The sequence below is a fragment of the Onychostoma macrolepis genome, chromosome 10 (assembly GCF_012432095.1).
Source record: "Onychostoma macrolepis isolate SWU-2019 chromosome 10, ASM1243209v1, whole genome shotgun sequence".
NCBI lineage: Eukaryota > Metazoa > Chordata > Actinopteri > Cypriniformes > Cyprinidae > Onychostoma > Onychostoma macrolepis.
The window spans coordinates 7,768,989-7,789,602 of record NC_081164.1 but is presented as its reverse complement, the minus strand read 5'-3'; the positions used below and the strand labels follow the sequence as shown (position 1 = coordinate 7,789,602).

Here is a 20,614-nt window from a genome sequence, read left to right as displayed (position 1 = left end):
ACAGTGTGTGTGCGCGTGTGTGTGTGTGTGTGTGTGTGTGTGTGTTAGCTAAGAGGGGCCGCCTGGATGACCGAGACCTGCTCGGTACAGATTCTTTTCAGTGGTGGGGCTCCACAACTGTCCTCATCCTCCTGTACTCAGAGAAAAAGGAACAATTAATTATTAATTAGTTATTAATTTCACTAGTACAAAAGGTTCAATACAATACAAAAAGTAAATAATAAGAAATATATAATAAATATAGTAAAATAAATAGCAAAAAAAATTTACATTAATTATATATTTTAAATATTATACATAGGTATTTATGTATTTTTTATGTTTCTGATATACAGCACTACAAAAAATAAAATGAATTCGAAAGACAGCAAGGTTCACAGCCCAAGGCAGAGGAACTGTCCCTGCATTTATGCTTTATTATGTAGAACCTTTGACTAGTTTTGTACCGGAGCAGTGAGGGGTAAAAGATCTTCTTTGATCAGTGTTGGCGGCTCATCTGCAATCTCACTCGACTGCAGCAGTGGCTCTAGAAAAAAAAAAGTTAACATTTTTAAAAGTGGGTCAACTGACTAAACGATTTCAGTGAACTTCTGTCAAACGTGCAGTTTTGGAGATAAGAGCATAATGCATTTGTTCAGATCACAACCACAATGACACAAAGAGGGCAAACAACTTACTGTGAAATCTCAGGTTGATAAGCAAAATTCATAAAATTACAAGCTTTATAAAACACTGGATATACCTTTGGAAATGTGTAATACAATTATAAATGATAATATAACACATAAATGATTAAAATAATTAGTAATATAATAAAATATAATGAATCGTGAAAAACTCAAAGTGTAACAAAAATGTTACATGTTAAAATGTTTATATTATCATAAAAATGAAAAATATTTAAAATATATATAATATAATATTATATAAAAAAATAAATGAATGAATCTTTCAGCTCTGAGATTAAGATTAAACTTTCATAAACTCTTAAAAAAAACAAGTCTCACCTTCCATGATTTCTTGGCCGAGGGTGGGCGGCTGTGGGTCATCTGTACGGTAGTCTAGACTCTGAGGTGCAGGGCTGACTGGCTCACTGGGCTGTGGACTGGAGTTATTGCTGCTGTCTGCAGCTACTTTATGCTGGTACGAGTCTGACAGAGAACTTTGGTTGCTGTTCTCATCTGAAAAGGCAGGAGGCAACCAAGAGAAGATAATAATTTGACAAACAATACAATTTTGTAATGAGGTTTTGAGAAGGGTGCGCAATTTATGGCAGAATTTTAATTTCTGGGCGAACTACGCCTTTAAAATGCAAATGTTTACCTTGAAAGTCTAGCAGTACAGAACAGGAGTTATCAGATGACTCCTCCGTGGGAAAATTTTTCCGTTGTATCTCTCCACCCACAGACACTTTGCTCTTGTCCTTCTAAAACACACCAGGTTACAGATACAGTAAATACAGTGAAGGAGTTTGGAAAATCCTTTACTTTACAGATGTTGATCTAGCGTGTAAAATGAACTCTCAAACAATTAAAACCAAGAGAAATCAACATCTCAAATGTGTCATACCTCCTTTGTGTCCACCACAGGAACCCATTTAAATATTCTTAATGATGTATCTCCAACTGTGACCCATTTCTTCTCCCTGAAATAGAGGAATTGTGCAACAGGTTTCCCATATACATGACTTGAAAGCTCTATCAAGTTTCCATGTCAAAAATGCAACCATGCAGAAAAAAGCACTTATCAAGTTTCCAGATGGAGAAAGTTTAAAGGCTCCTCTAAGAGCTGCTTTTTTCAGGACATGTGGGATTACAAAGTCCATTTGTTGATGAGTTGAACCCTATCCAATATCCCCATTTATTTCAATCACAAAAGTGCTTGGTTTTCGCTGGGCTAAACCCTGAGTGAATGCTTGGATTATTCTTTTGCACAGTAAATGAATAATAGAATGAATCAATTACTAACTAGTAAAAAAAAAAAAATCATTTATTTAAGGTTACTGTCAGTTCTAAACACTACAGAACATGAAGAAACCTTTTAAAAGTCCTCTCTAGACCCGCCTCTTTTTGCCACTTGTCCCATGAGAAAACAAAGACAAGCGCGCTGCCATTGGCTATCGCTTGTGTCAATCAAACGGCATCCTCTTATAAAACTCCTCCTCCTTTCCGACTGAAGTTTCTCTTTTGAAAAACATTTCTCTCTTTGAAAGTATGGTGACGCCGCCCGTTATACTCACCATCTCCGTACTCTCTCGATAGCCGCCATCACTTTCTTAATGTCATCTTTAGCGCGGCTTCGGGTCTCCGCGCGGACCGAGCGACCCGACATTTCTGAATTTTATCAGTACTCTACTGGAATCGTGTCGGTCTCGCAGTCTGCCTTCGCTAATCTCGCATCGCGAGAACTCACGACTCCACTTTCCAGAGCTTCTTGACAGGTCCCACCTACTTATTGAGGGCACAGGTGGCTGCTGTGGCTTTTCTTTGTTAAATTTATGTTAACCTTATTATAAGATGAAAAAGCCGCTAGTCATATATATCACTCAACGACCGATGGCCAAAACTCATCTTGTAAATATTGTACTTATTTATAACTAAAATGCTTTAACGTAACTCAAAAAGGTTATTGTTCATTTCAAAATAAAAGTCTTCTGGGTTAGCTCTTATCGTTTTAGATGAATTTGTGTTGTAATTACTAAACTTAATGTTAAATATTATTTACGTTAATCTTTAAGACAGCAATGAATAAGATAAAATGTAATAAAAAAGCAAATATGAGCTTTTTTGTTTGACATTTAGATTTTTAAAAAAAGTTAATATACTTGTTTTTTTTAATTGTTTATACTTTCAAAACAGCTGATAGTATTTCCTTAAAGGTTCTTTGATGATAAAATATTCCCAGTTCAATATACAGACAACTTATTATAAAGTCAAATATAATGCAGTGCAAAGGCAAAACAGTGACTGAACATTTTCAATATTTAGTTATCAGATTATGATGTGTCTTTTGTCAGACAGGTTTGGCTCAGCTATGCTCATTTAGAATTTTTTTTATATATATATATATATATAAAATGTATGACTGCATTTTGCCTATGTAGGACACTATATTTCCCTTCAAAAGCATAAACGTCACCTTTAAAGCCTCAAAGAGATGACAGTAGAAAAATCAGTGAAAGAGGAACAAACGTAATTTACAAACACTTAAAAACACCCAATTTATTCAATAAAATCAGCATGCTAAAGCAACTTAATTTTGAAACCAAAAACAGACTAGATTTCCAGTGAAAACAAATCAGCTTTTAGTTATTTGCTGCATTCAGCGCTGTGTCCAGAGCATTCTGAGCATCTGTTATCTGCTGCTGGAGTCTCTGTCTCACTCCATCATTTGAGGCTTTCTTCAGCATGGTCTGCATGTCCTGGATGGCAGCGCGGTAACCGGTTACATTATGAAAGACGCGAATGGCACGGTCCCCGCTACTCACTAGGAAACGATTGTTGACGTCAAACTTAAGGTCGGTTATCTCTTCGCTGTGAACACCGTGAAACTCCTCCTCTAGTTCACCAGTGCAGGTACTGTACATGGCTATATCACAACCGTTTGATATGGCTACTGCACGACCGTCAGGAGACAGGGCAATGCGGCTCCCCTCCGACACCTGACATGGCACGGTCCGGAGCAAATATGGGTCCTGCTTTTTCTTATACTCCACATCAGTGTCCCACAGCTTCCACGTGCCGTCTTTGGACACAGTCACCATTCTGTAAAAGGCAGTGATAGATCTGTTATTAAAGGGTTAGTCCACTCAAAAAAAGGAAAATTGTTTTTTTTTCTTTCAAAAATTCATGTTGTTTCAAACCCGTAAGACCTTTGTTAATCTTCGAAAAACAAACTAAGATATTTTTGATGAAATCCGAGATCTTTCTGACTCTCCATAGACAGAAACGCAACTGAAATGTTCCCAGTTCCAGAAACGTAGTATAGTTGTTATTTCTGTTTTCTTTGCACACAATAAGTATCCTCATAGCTTTGTAAAATTACGGTTGAACCACTGATGTCACATGGACTATTTTACAGATGTGTTTCTGGGTCTGGGAACATTTCAGTCGCTCTATGTAGGGTCAGAGAGCTCTCGGATTTCATCAAAAATATCTTAATTTGCATTCTGAAGATGAACGACATGAGGGTGAGTAATCAATGACAGAATTTTCATTTTTGGGTGAACTATCCCTTTAAGAATAGCTATCTAAACTCAATGAAAACCAAAAATTTTAAGTTCAGAAGCAAGTAACTAAATTATTAACACATCTTAATATCATGTTATTAAAACTGTTCACTAATTAATAACAGTGTTGTTTTTAACTAAAACTAATAACATTTTGTTAATTGAAAAACATTTTTTTTATTAAATGATGAAAAACTGAATATTTACAGAAATTACTGAAACAACAGAATAAAAATAATGAAATTAAATCTAAAAATAAATATTTTAAATAAAAATGAGAAAAAATTAAAATAAAATCTAATTTAAAACATTTAAGATGATTCAAAATATTAATAGATGCTATAATTAATATCAAGTATTAATATATATTTATATGTATTAGTTATGATTGTATTTATATAAATATATTTATATTATTATATGTTTTGTTCAGTGGTAAAAGATGAGATGATCTTGCCTCCGAGAGTCATTGGAGAAATCAAAGGAGTAAACCCCAGCTGAGTGTCCCTTAAGGTCAAATGCACGGGCGACCTCTTTGAACTCCCCTGATTTAGCAAAGCAAACCTCCCACACCTTCACATCAGGAGTAAAGCCACAGGAAGCAACAAACCTTATGAGAAGGAAAAAATCTTTTTATGACTCTTTGTGTTGCAAAGAAGGTTTCATCAAAGAAAGGACATTAACATACAACACATTTAACTACATTAAAAAATGTCTCTTCAGATTACACTAACATTATAAGTGTATATATTAGTAGAAAATAAATATATGATATGAGCCCTTTAAAGACTAGAGTTTTCAAAAAAAAACAAACCTTCCACACGGCGACACAGCAACATGCGAGTTAGTCATCTGATTCGTGTTAATAGAAGCTAAAACCTCTCCCTTCAGATCCCAGATCACAATGGTGGTGTCAACAGAGGCAGACATTATAAATTTGCCTGAAAACAGAATATACAATTACTATTTAAGTCTAATGTAAGCTTGCTTAGCCTATGCTCATCCCATTTAGTTTAGCTGCTTTTAATTACTGGAGTCCACCGACCTGTCTCGGCAATTCCGATGTTGATAACGACCCCCTTGTGTTTCTGAGGGAAATCCTCAGAGGCAGCTTTGAAACTGAATGTCCCATCATCCTTTTTAGTCATCTTATAGATGCGAATGGTCTCTCCATTAGCCAGCCAAGTGATAAACGCTCTAGGGACAAACACAAACCAGTCAGCAGCAATAAACAGTTACAGAAAACTGTTAGATTTAAACAGCATGTTATGACGACGCCAAACGTACCGAGAGTCTGGGCTGAAGCGGACGAGTGTGGCATGGTCGAACTCAACATTGGCTCGCAAACACTTGTGATCTCGATCCAGGAAGTCTTTGGTGCTCCAGATCCTGATGGTACGATCAACTGAACAAGACGCAAGGTACTTGCCATTGCTACTAAAATCCAGACAGGCGACATTACCACTGTGATTCTAGAAAGGAGACAACATTTGAAATCGGTTATATATATATATATATATATTATACAAGTAAACAATTATAATTAGAACTATTATGAAGCAAGGTTTGTATAAATGTGTTTTTAAAATGTATTTTCAGTAGCCATTAATGTGACATTATCTTCAGAAATCGTTCTAATATGCTGATTTGCTGCTGATTTTATATTATTAATATTGAAAACATTGTCGTATGGAAATCTTTTGTAACATTATAAATGTTTTTACTGTAACATGCCTTGACAGTAGAGGTGTAAACTATATCCTCGAGATTTAAGCAGGAATCACCTTTAGAGAGGAAGCCAGTAGTTTGTGTGAGAATGTGTGCTGCTGCGGTTTCTCCTTACGGGGGCGCTGTTGATGCTTCTGCTTTTTGGAAGAAGATTTCGCTGCATTTTCCTCCACTGTAACATTATCCAGCAGTTTGATTGTGAAGACGTGACATAAAATAAACTACTTTAAAACATGAAAAATAAAGCTATTTAATACATCGTTACGTTAGTGTGAAGAAATTAACTTCAAAGTTCAAGTTGCTGGCAGGTGTGTGTGAGAGAGACTTACCCGGTGCACTGGTGTCTTTCTTCTGTTCGTTCTGCTCCGATAATTCGCCTTTCTGTCTGCTCACAGCCACGGCCACTAACACAACCAGCGCACCTATCAGGAGCGACAGTGCAAAGATCGCTGCAAACTCCATCTTGGCGAGATCTGTGCCACGTTTTCACTCCTGACACAAGCAAGCAGACTCAGAGACTGGCTGTGTAGCTGCAGAGCGGTCTTTCTCTCTTTTCTGTAACTCGAGTCGCACTTAGTTGCACTTCACTCCGGTGACTCGCTGGCAGCTTGACTGCTGCAACACATAACCGTGATCTTCGCTGACTGCGCTTGTGCAGCAAACTTCTCAAGGCTTTACGCGACAGTCCCCTGTATTCGTTTTGAAAATCGGAGAACTTGTTATAAAAAAAATACGTGTATGTTATGAAACCTCAAAATAGGGCTGTTTTCTCATATAATGAATTCTATTATACGGAATCTAGTGACAAACGTCTACTCACCACCGCGCAGCCGCGAGATTCTCTCCTTCGTTGTTGAGTGAACGGCTCTGGTGAAGCTCGCGCTGTTAGCGCCTCTAGCGGTTTGGAGTCTCAGCAGAGTGCATGTTTTCTCAGGCTCGCACCGACACCACATGTTTGTGAAAAGCTTGATCGTGTTGCCCAGCACTCAGTTTAATTCGTGGCCTGGATAAAATGAAGGATATAAACATTAAGAAATATTTCTTCATTCTGTCATACATTTCATACAGTTTTATTTTTAATTTTTTTAAACCTAAAAACTTTTTCAGGTTGTTTTCTATATTTATTGCATTTTACTTCAGGTGTTGTGTTATTCAGTTCTATTTCTGTCAAATGCACACATATAGATATATAATATATTAAAATATTATTCAGCTTTAAAGTACATGAGATTGCATTTAAAACCATTTTTTTTAAATCTGTGATTTCAGATGGAAACCAAAAATTGTGGGGAAAAAAATAAAAAATTATCCATCAGGAATACTATTTAAATTTAATAGTATTGATTGATATGAATTTTATATCACAAATTTCCTTTATTTTTTGTATTTTTTTGTTTGTTTGTTTTGGGAGGAGTAAAATTAATTTACATATATATATATATATATATATATGAAGAGTTCTTTTGCAAAAACAGATAACTTTTTCATTGTGCATTCCCATTAATTTCAATCAAACTGGAGTTACAGGTAACTAACACAATAAAATCAACAAAGTTGCAAATCATCTCTACATATATATATATATATATATATATATGACGTGTATTTCATTTATAGTCTATCCATTAATACAAGTTCAACACAAATACAACACCTCAGAGTCCATACATGCATTTATTAGAAGGACAACCCATTTTTTTAAAAAAGGAAAAAAAAAAAAATAGAAAATATTTCCAGTTAGCACTTACAATACAATCTATCCATGTATTACATTTATATTGATTCATTCTTTTTGACATCATCAATCCACAGGTGCTACAGCATGACATCATACAACAAATATAATCTGAGTTATTATTTAAAAAAACTAAGGTCCCCACTTCCTCTTAAATCATAATCAGACATTTCATGCATTCATTAAAAAAAATAAAAAGGAAAAAAAAAGAAGATAATCACCTCCAGGATCTTAATAATTTGTTGAAATTGTCCAGTGATTTTTAATAAATTAACAAAAGACTTGCGCTGCCCTTATTGTCACAGTCAGACTTTCAACAACGAGAAGTGCTCAATTAGTAACAAAACCTTCCATCATATTGGTCCTAATTCTTAACCAACTTTCAAAATTGGACCTTAGCTATAAATTATATCATATACCTAATTTCTCAGTAGCTGAACATCTGTGGTGCTGCGGCGGTCTGTTGTTGGGGAGGTCCTGTGACCTGCGGCTGGATCTGATGCCTTTGTTCTGGCAGTGCTTGTGGCTGTTCTGGGGGGGCCTGAGGGGCCTGAGAGTCCGTCTGAGTTTCATCTATGGTGGTCGCATGAGCTCCGTCGGTCGGTGCGACAGGCCTCCAGGTTAGAGCGGGCTGCTCCAGCTGGTGGGAGATTGGGTTGACGAAGGTAGTGAGGTTGATGAAATGTGCAACCGGTTGTGTAGCGGCAGCCCCCGTGGATCCCACCGCCTCTGACTGGAGATCCGCCGGCCGGTTGTGGAGCATCGCCGAACCGCTGACAGCATCGAATGTCACAGTGAGGATGGAGCTGTCCAGGGTGAGGGGGCGGTCGCTTGGAGCGAGGTGGCCGACAGCGACGGGCTGCAGGTTGCTGAACTGTGCAGGAGTGGGTGTGGTGATGGGGGTCACGGTGATGTTGGTCAAACTGACCGAGCTGGAGGGGGCTGGAGGGGCGCTGGGGTCAGCCAACACTACCACCTGTGTGTGTACATTGGACAGAGGAGTTTATTGAAACAACACTTAAAATCAAAGTTGGATTTAAAGTCACAGATTGGATTTCACAACGTATTTTGCTTTAAACAAAGCGAAACAAAAAAAAACAAAAAAGAAAAGATTTTATCACTCAGCACCTGATTTGGCTGATATTAGAGATTTATGTATTAATGTAATAAATTGAATTAAATTTGACTATAAAAACAAATGTTAAATGTAATCTTTAGTAAATCTCAAAATGAGTATACACTTTTTTACCGTATATTATTAAGTTATGATACCTAAATTAACTTAAACAATTGATTTTAGTGTTTAACTTATTTGGGAAAATAGAATTTTATTATCTGCCAATCATCAGTTTCAGCCATTACATGAAAATAATTATCTGTTTATCATCAGAATTTATAATAGAACTGTGAAAAGGATCATGCTCAATATGACCAGGGATGTGCATTATGGAAGTGAATAGTGTTCATTTTTAAATGTATTAAATTAAATTCATTTAATAACAGTGTTAAATGTAATCTTCAGCAAATCTTAAAATGAATATCAATTTTTTATACTGTACATTATGTTATGATACCCAAATTCACTTGTAGCATTTAAAAAATGGATTTTAGGGTTTAATTTTTAATTTATTTAGACAAAATAATATAAAAATAATAACAAAAAAATAATATAACAAAAAAAAAATTATAACAAACAAAATAATAAATCTTAACTAGTTAACTAAAATATGAATGTATTGTATAATGACACATAGTATAGAATTTTAATTGAATTGTGAAAAGCAATTGTGAAAATTTTAAGATCAGCAATGTACATTAACAAAATAAATAGGGATGATTTTTACTTTATGTTGACTTGGCAAAATGCTTGGAAATTATTTTTGATAGAACAAACCTGCTGAATGCTCTGCACAGCAGAGTTGGTTTCATCTCCCACAGTGGTGGAGAACTCAGTGGTTTTGCTGGTGAAGTCAGCGTACTCGTCTGAATCGGACAGCTCAGACTCATGAGGCAGGTGTTTTGCCCTCTTCTTGGAGGAATTGGAGCTCCTGGAGACTTTTTCTGCAGTGAGAGAGCCTTTCTCCAGAGTCAGAGAGGGCTGAACAACAGCGAGAATCCAAATCATGAAAAAACACATTCAAATGTCTCTCATGCAACACTATCCTCATTTAATTTTCATTCTCTGCCTATCATCACGCAATACAGGCTGTTAAAAGACAAACCTGTGAAATACTGATGGTGGAGGCGTCGACTGTTGAGGGTTCTTGAAGATCAAAGTCACCCAATCGTACTGTCACAATCTGCTGAGATTACATGAAACTTAGACATCTTAGGTTCCCATGAGCTCAAAAATGTGATAGTGACAGTGAAATGAAAACGTCCTTTAAATTGGGTATGTGTCGAACGTCACCTAACCAAACCCAGAAAACAGGTCTCATCGCTTCCGCTTGTCGGAGAACGTATTAATAGCAGTATTAAAAAAATGGCGATATCAATGGACTTTTAAGGTAATCAGTCAAATCAGTTTTTATTGTTGACATTTTATTCGACTTTTGTATATAAATGTTATTGAAAAGAATAAAAATTTTAAACTTTTATATATCAATCCACATATGTGATGGACATTGGTTATGATTATCTTTAGTGTCTACTTTGAAGGCATCTTGAGTAAAAAAGCTTCATATTTAACGGGCACTTGCAAAACGCGTGAACCGGAAGCAACGAGACCTGGTTAGCAGAATACGGAAGTCTGTTGCGCATAACCCGTATTCAGTGAGTATTTTGTAATTTCATAATCTTTCATTTCATTTTTGAATTCATTAGTTCATTTAGTGCTGTCAAATGATTAATCGCATCCAAAATAAAAGTTTTTGTTTACATAATATATGTGTGTGTAATTTGTATATTTATTATGTATATATATATATATATATATATAAATACACACACATGCATGTATATATTTAAGAAAAATATGTTATGTTTATAGATTAAATATATTTATATATAATATGAATATAAATGTATACATATTTTCATATATACAAATATTTTCAAAATATATACTGTATGTGTAAAATATAAATATACACAGTACACACACACACATATATTATGTAAACAAAAACATTGATTTTGGATGCAATTAATTCGCGATTAATCGCATTTGAAAGCACTAGTTTTATTTTAGTTTATTTTACTGACTAAAATAGTATGTAATTTACAGTAAAAATTATAATATTGTGAAATATTATTACAATTTAAAAGAACTATTTTATATTTGCACTTTTTTTTTTGCTGCTTGATATTTTTGTGGACATTGTGATAGACTAACATTCAAAAGTTTGGGGTAAGTAAGATAAAAAAAAAACTTTTATTCAGCAAGGATGCATTAAATTGGTCAAAAGTGACAGTAAAGACAGACAGATATTTTAAAACGTTTTGAAAAATGTATAGTTTATTTAATTTAAATGTGTAGAATTGACAAGAGAATGTATAATATGTATAACAAGATTTATCAATACAAAATACATTAACTATGGATGAATTATTTGATGCAAATTTTTTACATTTACGTTTATACATTTAGTATAAACGTAAATGCATTTTATCCGAAGTGACTTACAACTGTCACATTTTCTACATTTTTCCTCTTCTATTTTATATCTTGTCATGAATTTTTCTCTCTCGTCATACATACCAGTGTTTTAATTAAAACTATTTATATCATCTTAACTATCATTGACAACATCAAAAAAACCTTTTTCAAAAAGCGATTTTTATCACTAATGTCATTAAGCTTCGAGGCGTGTGGTAGTGTCTCACCTCGGGGTGTTTGCGGCGCATGTGGCGGTTCATGGAGGCGCGTGTGGAGACTTTGGTGCCACACAGGTGGCAGCTCTGAGCCTCCACCTTCTCATGGGTCAACTGCATGTGTTTCTGCAGCATATACTGCGTCACATACTTCTTGTCACAGACGGCGCAAGAAAACGTCTTTCCAACTGCAAAAGAGAAACAGATGAGAGTAAATATCAGACTGTAACTAAACCAAACTCTATAACATTTCATTAAACTGTACCTGTATGAATAAGCTTGTGCGTCTCCATTGTGTTTCTCTCGCTAAACGTCTTCCCACACAGTTCACACATGAAGTCCTTTGTGCCTGCAGGAATACATTATTATACGCTGAATCTTGTTTTGCAGTACATATCATATGTAACATTACAGTACATATCTAGAATGTTGCTCACCCGTGTGTCTTTTGTAATGCTTCAGCATGTTAACTTTCTGGGCAAATTTGCGGTTGCACTCTTTGCATTCGTATTCTTTAATTCCTTTGTGCAGCTTCATATGATGCCGTAGAGCATGTTTTGTCTTCATGCCTGGAAAACACAGACAAATATATGTACTCATCCCATAAATGTGTTGCTTTTGGAATCATTTATGGTTCAAATTAAACCACAGCGTCTCACATCATTATGTATTATGGGATAAAGAGGGATAAGTGTCCGTACCTTTCCCACACTCTGCACACAGGAAGTCTCTGACGTTGTCATGGACTCTCAGATGTTCCTTTAGCATGTCTTTCCTGGCAAAAGACTTTCCACACTGATCACAGCAATGGCTCTTCACTCCTGCGGTGGCGAACGGGTTTAGCATTTGAACTAAGCCTTGTATATAAAATTAATTACACTGCACTTAATTCTACCTGTGTAATATATTCATTCATATTGGTAATACTAGACTCACCTGTGTGGATGATTTTGTGCCTCTCCAGGTTGCCGATGCTGTTAAAAATCCGTCCGCACATGTCACACGGATGAATATATCTGCAAAGAAAGGAGTGGAATTTAACTCTGCTACAAAAAGAAACCTCATAAGGTTACCATCTGTGTTTAAAAGCTGTGTCTTACTTCTGCACTGCAGGATCAGGCAGGTGGTCTCGGTGGATAACCAGGTGAGCGTTGTACGTGGCCTTCAGAGCAAAACGGCGGTTACACATGGTGCAGTTGTAACCTTTTTCCTTATGCATATCCATTATGTGTTTCAAGTAGTCACGACCCTTGGCATATGTCACCTGAGAAAGTTGATGAAAAGCGGAGGAAACGGAGAATGTTTATGAAATGTAATAAATGATTTTGCTAGGAGTATAAAATTAAGTCGCACTGATTTTAATGTTCTTTTTTGAAAGTTTTTTGAATCTGTTGAATTTCAAAAAAAGGTGCATGGAAAACTATACATGTTTTTTTTTATGCATTAATATGTTTTATACATTTACACATTTCATAAATTGTAATGTGGAAACATGTCGTTAAATATGGCTGTTCATTTCTGTTGTTTATATAGCGGTGCATATAAATGAAAATGAATAAATAGCAAAACATACACTGAATATTTTTATCTAAATTTTGACTGTTTTTTAATTCTTGCAATAAACATATTTATTTAATTTGTAACAACTAATGAAATGATTGTTCCTCATTAAAAAAATAATTTCAAAGCAAAAAAAATATTAGACAGGATATTTTAAGATGTCCCAATATTTAATCAATAATGACAGTGGCGTCTTTACTCCTCTTTACCTGACATTTCTTGCAGCTGTATTTGTGATGTTCAGGATCGTTCTTCTCATCTTCCTCATCAGAGCTATCATCACTCTCCTCCATAGAGATGCCAATCTTCTTAATGAAGTCTTCTCTCTCCTGCTCGTCCATTAAGGCAATGTCCTGAAAAATATGCTTACTCAATATGTACTGAAGTACAACATCACAAATAAATCACCAATTAAATTTCCATTTAAACATGTAAATGCCCCTTATAGTGATAGTTCACCCAAAAATGAAAATTTGATGTTTATCTGCTTACCCCCAGGGCATCCAAGATGTAGGTGACTTTGATTCTTCAGTAGAACACAAGCAAAGATTTTGAACTCACACCGTTGCAGTCTGTCAGTCATATAATGGCAGTCAATGGGTTCCACGGATTTGAGAGTCAAAAAAACATACACAGACAAAACCAAATTAAACTCTGCGGCTCGTGACGATATATTGAGGTCTAAAGACATGAAACGCTCGGTCTGTGCAAGAAACTGAACAGTATTTATACAGTTTTTTTACCTCTGATCCACCGCAATGTCCAACTGTCCTGAGGGCGTTCACAACAGCCGGCAAGTGACGCGTCTTTTTCTTCTTCTTGCTTTACACTCCTAATTGAGACTCCTTTGACACTCCTAATTGAGATTGTAGATAGAGTGTCAATGGTCCATTTGAGAGATAGGTGGCGGTAATGCACTTACAAGTCTGCGATCCTCCGTAAAGCAAGAAGAAGAAGACGCGTCACACGCCGGCTGTTGTGAACGCACTCAGGACAGTTGGACATTGCGGTGGATCAGAGGTAAAAAACTATATAAATACTGTTCAGTTTCTTGCACAGACCGATCGTTTCATGTCTTTAGACCTCAATGTATCGTCACGAGCCACAGGGTTTAATTTGGTTTTGTCTATGTATGTTTTTTTGACTCTCAAAGCCGTGGAACCCATTGACTGCCATTATATGACTGACAGACTGCAACGGTGTGAGTAAAAAATCTTCGTTCGTGTTCTACTGAAGAAACAAAGTCACCTACATCTTGGATGCCCTGGGGGTAAGCAGATAAACATCAAATTTTCATTTTTGGGTGAACTATACCTTTAACAAAAATACTTTTGATAGACAGTGGTGGATCCTATTTATTCAGCATTTTCTTGAGGCCGACTAGTCATTCAGACAACTCACCAATTACTTACTAATGAAAAAATTTCATTTCAGTTTAGCATGCCACTATTCCTCACCTTAAAGTGAACATGAATGTGATCTCTCAGCACATCCACACGAAAGAATTTGCGCCCACAGATCTCACAGGTGTATTTCTTGTCCCCGTGGGTTAGTAAGTGTTTGTTCATGTTACTCCGACAGGAAAAAACCTTGAAAAAAAAGTTTTTTTTTTTTTTTATTCCGTTTTGCACAGAACTGATATCAACATATTTGGTGTCACTGATGTAGGAAAGCCACCTTTCCACAAATAGGGCACGCCGAAGGCTCCTTCCTGTATTTGCTTCCCTCCTCCCCATTCGCTTCAAGCTCCTCTCGTTTCATGTTCTTCGGGCCTGTGGAAAAGCAATGGGTGGTGGAAACCATTAGTGCACACACAGAGAAAGTGACATAATGGTTGATTATCTCTGCTTAAAGCGAAGGGCAAAGAAAGTTAATGAGGCCTAGAAACAGATGTGCAAGAACCATCTGTTCAATGCTTGTGCTTATTTACTGATTAGCTAAACTTTACACGTTACCTGCCATTTTTCACTTTTAAAAATACTTTATAGATATGCATGGAGTCTTTACTTGGTTTATTTGAAGACTTACAACTGAAGCAGCAATCTCAAAAATTTACCAACAGCATGCCGCCTCTGGTGGTCTTGCATGACATCTTTGCGGTAGAACATCTTATTGCAGATTTCACACGCGTAGAGTTTCTCTCCATGTTTCTTTTTGTGCTTGGACAAATTACTGTTGGTGGAGAAAAACCTCGAGCATATTTCACACTGGAACGTTTTGTCATCTGCAAAAAGAGGAGAACATATGAAACAGATGTTGTGCATGCTGTCAAATACATATTTTATGCATTTACACAATAAATTTGGAAAATATATTTCTAAAGTGTGTATTATAACTCAAGTCATGAAAATTTAAATGTAAAATGATTAGCAACTGTTCATTTAATTAATTACATAATACCCTAATTAATCAGTCATATCTGTTTTTAATCAGTGAATTAAATCGGCAGCACTAAAAAGTCAATTGACCAATAAATCAAAAAATGTAATATTACATTTCATAAAATATAATAATAATTATTATTATTTGTATATTTAATATTTGCACACAAATATGTATGAATAGTTTGGAATAACTCTCATAAATCTGAAACAATTTATGGTGCAATACTTTGCTAAAATGCTTTAATGAATGTCATTCAAATTTAACTTCTTTTTTACCTGTCCTGCAGTTATGAAATCTTAAGGCATTTTCCACTCGGAAGGATTTCTCACAGGTTGAACATTTGTATCTGTACTCTATGTCAGGCTAAAAAAACATACAAATACACAATACAAAAAAACAGATTCACCTAAAATTAATGCATTTAGCCATCGTTAAATACGTTATTTTATTAAATCAGAAAACAATAAGTTATTGGTTAAAAATGTGCCATACCTCATTCTTGCTGTGTTTGTATGATATATGCTGTTTAAGACTCTCCTTTCGACTGAACATCTTGTCACACTCGTCACACTTAAAACATTTATCGCCTGTAAACGAAGTAAACAGTTTAGATTAACCATAAAGCATATGACACAAAACGATTCAGCATATGGCACCTCTAATAACCTCAAATGGAGTGTGATAAGTCATTTCTCAGGATGATGGGAGAGTTACCGTGGGATCGGATGTGTCGGTTGAGGTTGCTGCTGTTCTGAAACACCTTACTGCAGAGGCAGCACTGGTAAACTCTTTTATGATCACCTCCCTGCCGCAGAGATCGCTTCCTCATACCAGGTCTAACAGACAAACAGGATAAAGAATCAATCAATGAAAAAAGTGAAATTACACTACTGTTCAAAAGCTTGGGGGCAGTAAGATTTTTAAATTTATTTTTTGCATTTATTTGATAAAAAATACAGGAAAAACATCAATACTGTGAAATATTATTACAAACTATTTTCTACTGTAATATAATTTAAAATGTAACTTATTCCTGTGATGCAAAGTTAAATTTATGCACCATTACTCCAGCGTCACATGATCCTTTAGAAATCCTGATATGCTGATTTGGTGCTCAAGAAACATTTCTTATTATTAATGTTGAAAACAGTTGTGCTGCTTAATATATTTGTGGAAACTGTGATATTTTTTTTTTTCCGGGATTTTTTAAAGACTAGTTAGTTCAAAAGAACAGCATTTATTTGAAATAGAAATCTTTTGTAAATTTATAAATGTCTTTGCCGTCACTTTTGATCATTTTAAAGCATCCCTGCTGAATTTCTTTAAAAAAAAGGAACAAACCCCCGACTTTTAAACAGTAGTATACGTGCTTTAAAACACAGAGGATGTGACAAAGGAATTGTAAAGGGTGTCCTTACTTCCCAGTGGAGATGGGGGAGCGTGTCACCCGAGATGTTTTGAGTGGCGGGCCGTCTCCGGCAACCACCTCTTGGACATCCAGCACAGGCAGGGGAACATCAGGAGCCACAGTAGTGAGAGGCTGCTCACCGGATGCAGGAACAGAGGCTTCTACTAGATGGGAGGTGGAAAAATAAACCTCATTCAAACAATTTTCCAAGTGTTACTTTTCTGAAATGTGCTTTAATAACATACTTTGTAAGTCATACACTTAAAATTCCCACCTCACCTTGATTAGAATCAGCTGGTCCAGGTTTCTTTGGCTTTGTTCGTCGGGGCCTGCCTTGTTTTCGGGTTGGCTCTGGTGGGGTGGGGACAATGTTGGCTGTGTTGTTTTGGGATACCGCCTCTGCAACCTGATGGACAGGTGGGTCTGTGGCAGGCGCGGAGGTTTGGCAAAGCAGCTGGTCCGGGACAAGAAGGGTCCCTGTTGGTGGCCCCTTTGCCGGAGGGACTCCAGGTTTGTTGGACACCATTTCTGAAGATGCAAAGGATGAATTACTTCATCCAACAGAGTTATACTTCACATTGTACAGACTTTAAAACGCACATACCTGGTGGAGTCGTAAGTACAGGTGGCCTAAGAATAGGCCGATCCATTTTTTTGGCATAAAAAGCTCCATACCAGACTCTGAGCTCTGTTCCGGGTAGAACATCCTGGGATGGAGCAAATGAGAGAACAATCAAAGTAAATGAGCTTTTGATAATCATAGCGCTATGAATGGCACAGAAGTGTCTGAAGTGTGGTGTCAATTCACCTGTGATGTATTAAAGTAAACATCATCATCTTGCTGGTATGCCGTCAGATTCTGCTGTTTGTGGTCTGTGGCAGGCCGAACCAACATCATCCAGTTACAGTCGTCTTCATTGGACGTGTCAAAACAAACCACTGAGCCGTCCTTTTGAAATATCTAAGATACACAATAGAGAAAACATTAAGTATAGGCCCATTTGGATAGGAGTGGTATATTGACGGTCTATTGTTTACCTTTAAAGGAAATGCCCCCTCAATTTGAAGGCTTAGAACCCTCTTGGCCTCGAAAGGGCCAAATCGAGTCCTCTTAACCAGCCGACTAAGCACAAACACACCTTCTTTGCCCTCCTCAGCCGACCTGATCTCCAAGCTGTCTGGTAATGATGACCTGGAACATGGACAATGATAATGTTAAAATTTTTAATTAAATAATATTAAAATTAAAAGTTAATAATATATAATATTAAGTTAATATATTATATATATCTAAAATGAAAAAAAAAAAAAACACTTTTATTCAGCAAGGAAGCATTAATTTGACCAAAAGTGACATTAAAAACTTATATAATGTTATAAAAACATTCTATTTAAATAGAAATAAATATAAATTTTCCTGAAAAAAAAAAAAAAGTTTCATGGTTCTCACAAAAATATTAAATATTATAAACTTTTTAACACTGATAATAATGAGAAATGTAATTTGATCACCAAATTTGAATATTAGAATGATTTGTAAAGGGTCATGTGACACTGAAGACTGGAGTAATGACTGCTGAAAATGTAGCTTTAAATTCATATGAATAAATTACATTTTACAATATATTAAAACAGAAATTAGCTATTTTAAATGTTAATAATATTTCACAATATTACTTTAAAAAACTGCCTTTACATACTGTATTTGTCCTAATAAAACACTGCTAATAAACACAAGACAGAGCGAATATCTGGCACATATGGTCATCTAATTGCGGTCAGTACACTCAAGGAGTGCCAGGACCCTCTCTGAGGGTATCTGGCCAAAAGCCACTCATGTCCGCTCACCGTGCCCGACTCAGAACAAACGAGTCCTTCACCGTGACGACAGGCCCCAGCTCAGGACACTCAGAGTCATGATACTGCCCGCAGTCCTCACACCCTGCAGGAAGAACAGTCACATGCACATATTACGCCACGTTCTTTAATGAAACAAGGACACCACAAAAAGGCTTGACAGTGGCAATGAGGCTACAATTTTGCACTATTACAATAATGTTGCACGCATATTCATAAACACGCGAAATTATAGCTGCATACTTACAGATAAACTCCTCTGGTGTCTGCCCTGCCATTCTGACACCCTAGAGATGATGCATAAAATATGTACATTAGTTTTACATTAGTGTAACAATTTCATCATTTCATTAATTTGTGGCATGGTGTCCTTACGAAAATTTTTGCAAATGACAGAATAGCATTGCATATTTTTTATTAATTAATCATTAAATGTAGATTAGCACAGTAATTACATGACATTACTGTAAAAACATTACACATTCAAATTTTTAAAACGTATAGGCCTATAATACAGACTTGTCAAATTTTTAAAAATTGAAACCATTTTCTACAAAAAGTTGGATTTAATATCTCATAACTCGCAACATAACTTGCTTAAATACATAATAACAAAAGACTAAGTTAATCAACACTGCTAACATTCCATTTTAAAGAAAGAAAGACACTTTAAAAAAAACAAAAAACATTTTTAAGCCATTTTTACTTCAGGTATTAAAATGACACCACACAAGGTTTATTTAAGTCATGTTTGGTATGAACTGGGTTTTTAATATATCTTTGAATATAACTTTATAAATCCGGGCTAAAAATATGCACAAGTCTAGTATGTATAAAAAAGATTATATCGTTATTATACTTAATAAAATGGCAAGTCCTTAAGATCTTAATGCAAACACATCGTGCTAACACATTTAAATGTACTTTCCCATCATTGCATTGCTGTCAGTCAGCAGAGCCCAATATACACAGTACAACAGATTTTGTTGATGCTCCCAAGATCAACAATCACAACAAATGACGCTCTTTATCAACACAGAACAGGGAGCAGTCCGCGCATGAAACGACCGTAAGCAGCCAGGGAAAGAGTACAATACGGACAGAATCCGTGATTTGGGAAGATTTCAAACTGTAGCCGGGTTTTAACTCCGATCTCAGGCTGCGCTCGCTCTCTTTCAGCAATGCAAATGTAACAAAGAACAATCGGCATGGCGGATGGAATGGAGACGCAGCGCTCATCTGGAGCCAAGAGCGTTTGAACGCGCAAAGCTCCAGAAACTGCCTCCGCTAACACTTTTCATTGCTACTGCACCTGTGAATGAGGAGCTACTGGGTATTTCGCTCAATGCGTTTGAATATAAACGCCTCACAAGTTTAGCATAAAGTCATTACCTGTTTTCCAAACGTCTACACATTTAGTGAATCCTGACTCCGGGTTCCAATCCGCACCAGAAACCGCGCAGGACCGGAAATAAGACCCGCGAAGGGTATTATGGGAAGTGTAGTTTTTCTACAAACGCCGTACCCGCTGATATTTTTATTATATATTCCAGCTGATTAATTCGATTACGCAAATGCCTTCATGCAAAAACGAAATGTTTTAATTTTGAAAGCCAAAAAAAAAACTATCTGTAAAAACTATTACAGGAATGTCAGTCAGTGTTTATTGCTCAAATTATTAAAGATATATAAATGAACACAATTCCTGTATAGCACAGGCTGACATTCATTACGCACAGACATCAAAGTCTTTGTCACTTTCTCTCAATAGAGTTGCTCAGTCATGGCGTCAATTTGTTGGCTAACTGGGAAGCTAATTATTAGGTTTGAAGAGTATCACATGTTCATTACTTGTAAAGACTTTCGCTTTAGCAACACATATTGCACAAACTCATACATA

At 36.0% G+C, this 20,614-nt stretch overlaps 3 protein-coding genes across 5 annotated transcripts in view; all 3 read right to left on the bottom strand.

The window, feature by feature from the left end:
• The window catches only part of bcl7ba (BAF chromatin remodeling complex subunit BCL7B a), a 3,369-nt gene extending 934 nt beyond the window's left edge, over nt 1-2,435 (bottom strand). The window contains exons 1-6 of the mRNA XM_058789410.1: nt 2,240-2,435; nt 1,570-1,645; nt 1,324-1,426; nt 1,008-1,181; nt 447-526; nt 1-131 (exon numbers count right to left, since the gene is read on the bottom strand). The exon at nt 1-131 is cut by the window's left edge and continues 934 nt beyond it. Of these exons, the coding sequence (XP_058645393.1) occupies nt 45-131; nt 447-526; nt 1,008-1,181; nt 1,324-1,426; nt 1,570-1,645; nt 2,240-2,331 (612 nt within the window). The 5' untranslated portion in view covers nt 2,332-2,435 and the 3' untranslated portion in view covers nt 1-44. The remainder of the gene's footprint in view (nt 132-446; nt 527-1,007; nt 1,182-1,323; nt 1,427-1,569; nt 1,646-2,239) is intronic.
• A 757-nt stretch (nt 2,436-3,192) lies between these two features.
• tbl2 (transducin beta like 2) lies at nt 3,193-6,921 on the bottom strand. Its single transcript, XM_058789414.1, has 8 exons — nt 6,777-6,921; nt 6,286-6,645; nt 6,013-6,128; nt 5,516-5,700; nt 5,274-5,425; nt 5,043-5,169; nt 4,686-4,838; nt 3,193-3,764 (listed from the first exon to the last, which is right to left on the bottom strand). The coding sequence occupies exons 2-8, from the start codon at nt 6,416-6,418 to the stop codon at nt 3,305-3,307; spliced, it is 1,326 nt and encodes a 441-aa protein (XP_058645397.1). The 5' UTR covers nt 6,419-6,645; nt 6,777-6,921; the 3' UTR covers nt 3,193-3,304.
• Nucleotides 6,922-7,621: 700 nt separating this feature from the next.
• prdm15 (PR domain containing 15) lies at nt 7,622-20,174 on the bottom strand. Of its 3 annotated transcripts, none has more exons than XM_058790361.1 (24): nt 20,107-20,174; nt 18,962-19,001; nt 18,706-18,799; nt 17,896-18,049; nt 17,666-17,818; nt 17,462-17,564; nt 17,137-17,385; nt 16,868-17,021; nt 16,164-16,285; nt 15,942-16,036; nt 15,725-15,812; nt 15,121-15,288; nt 14,742-14,836; nt 14,522-14,653; nt 13,274-13,417; nt 12,605-12,768; nt 12,441-12,520; nt 12,206-12,325; nt 11,942-12,073; nt 11,770-11,853; nt 11,517-11,692; nt 9,914-9,994; nt 9,586-9,789; nt 7,622-8,667 (listed from the first exon to the last, which is right to left on the bottom strand). In XM_058790361.1, the coding sequence occupies exons 2-24, from the start codon at nt 18,990-18,992 to the stop codon at nt 8,119-8,121; spliced, it is 3,372 nt and encodes a 1,123-aa protein (XP_058646344.1). In that variant the 5' UTR covers nt 18,993-19,001; nt 20,107-20,174; the 3' UTR covers nt 7,622-8,118. The 3 variants fall into 3 exon arrangements, with proteins under 3 accessions (XP_058646344.1, XP_058646345.1, XP_058646346.1); XM_058790362.1 differs by having other exon boundaries at nt 9,914-9,991; XM_058790363.1 differs by having other exon boundaries at nt 9,914-9,991; nt 16,868-17,018.
• Between the last annotated feature and the right edge of the window lie 440 nt (nt 20,175-20,614).

What these genes read in the sequence shown, in the direction of transcription:
- prdm15 (XM_058790361.1), bottom strand. Translation starts at nt 18,992, where the DNA reads ATGGCAGGGCAGACACCAGAGGAGTTTATCT. An exon ending in GACACCAGAGGAGTTTATCT is followed by an intron (nt 18,800 to 18,961) that starts GTAAGTATGCAG and finishes TTCTTCCTGCAG; the next exon opens with GGTGTGAGGACTGCGGGCAG. An exon ending in GCACAAAATCATCCACACAG is followed by an intron (nt 12,326 to 12,440) that starts GTGAGTCTAGTA and finishes TCGCCACCGCAG; the next exon opens with GAGTGAAGAGCCATTGCTGT.
- tbl2 (XM_058789414.1), bottom strand. Translation starts at nt 6,418, where the DNA reads ATGGAGTTTGCAGCGATCTTTGCACTGTCGCTCCTGATAGGTGCGCTG. An exon ending in GAAAGACACCAGTGCACCGG is followed by an intron (nt 6,129 to 6,285) that starts GTAAGTCTCTCT and finishes ATAATGTTACAG; the next exon opens with TGGAGGAAAATGCAGCGAAA. An exon ending in GCTGTGTCGCCGTGTGGAAG is followed by an intron (nt 4,839 to 5,042) that starts GTTTGTTTTTTT and finishes CCTTCTCATAAG; the next exon opens with GTTTGTTGCTTCCTGTGGCT.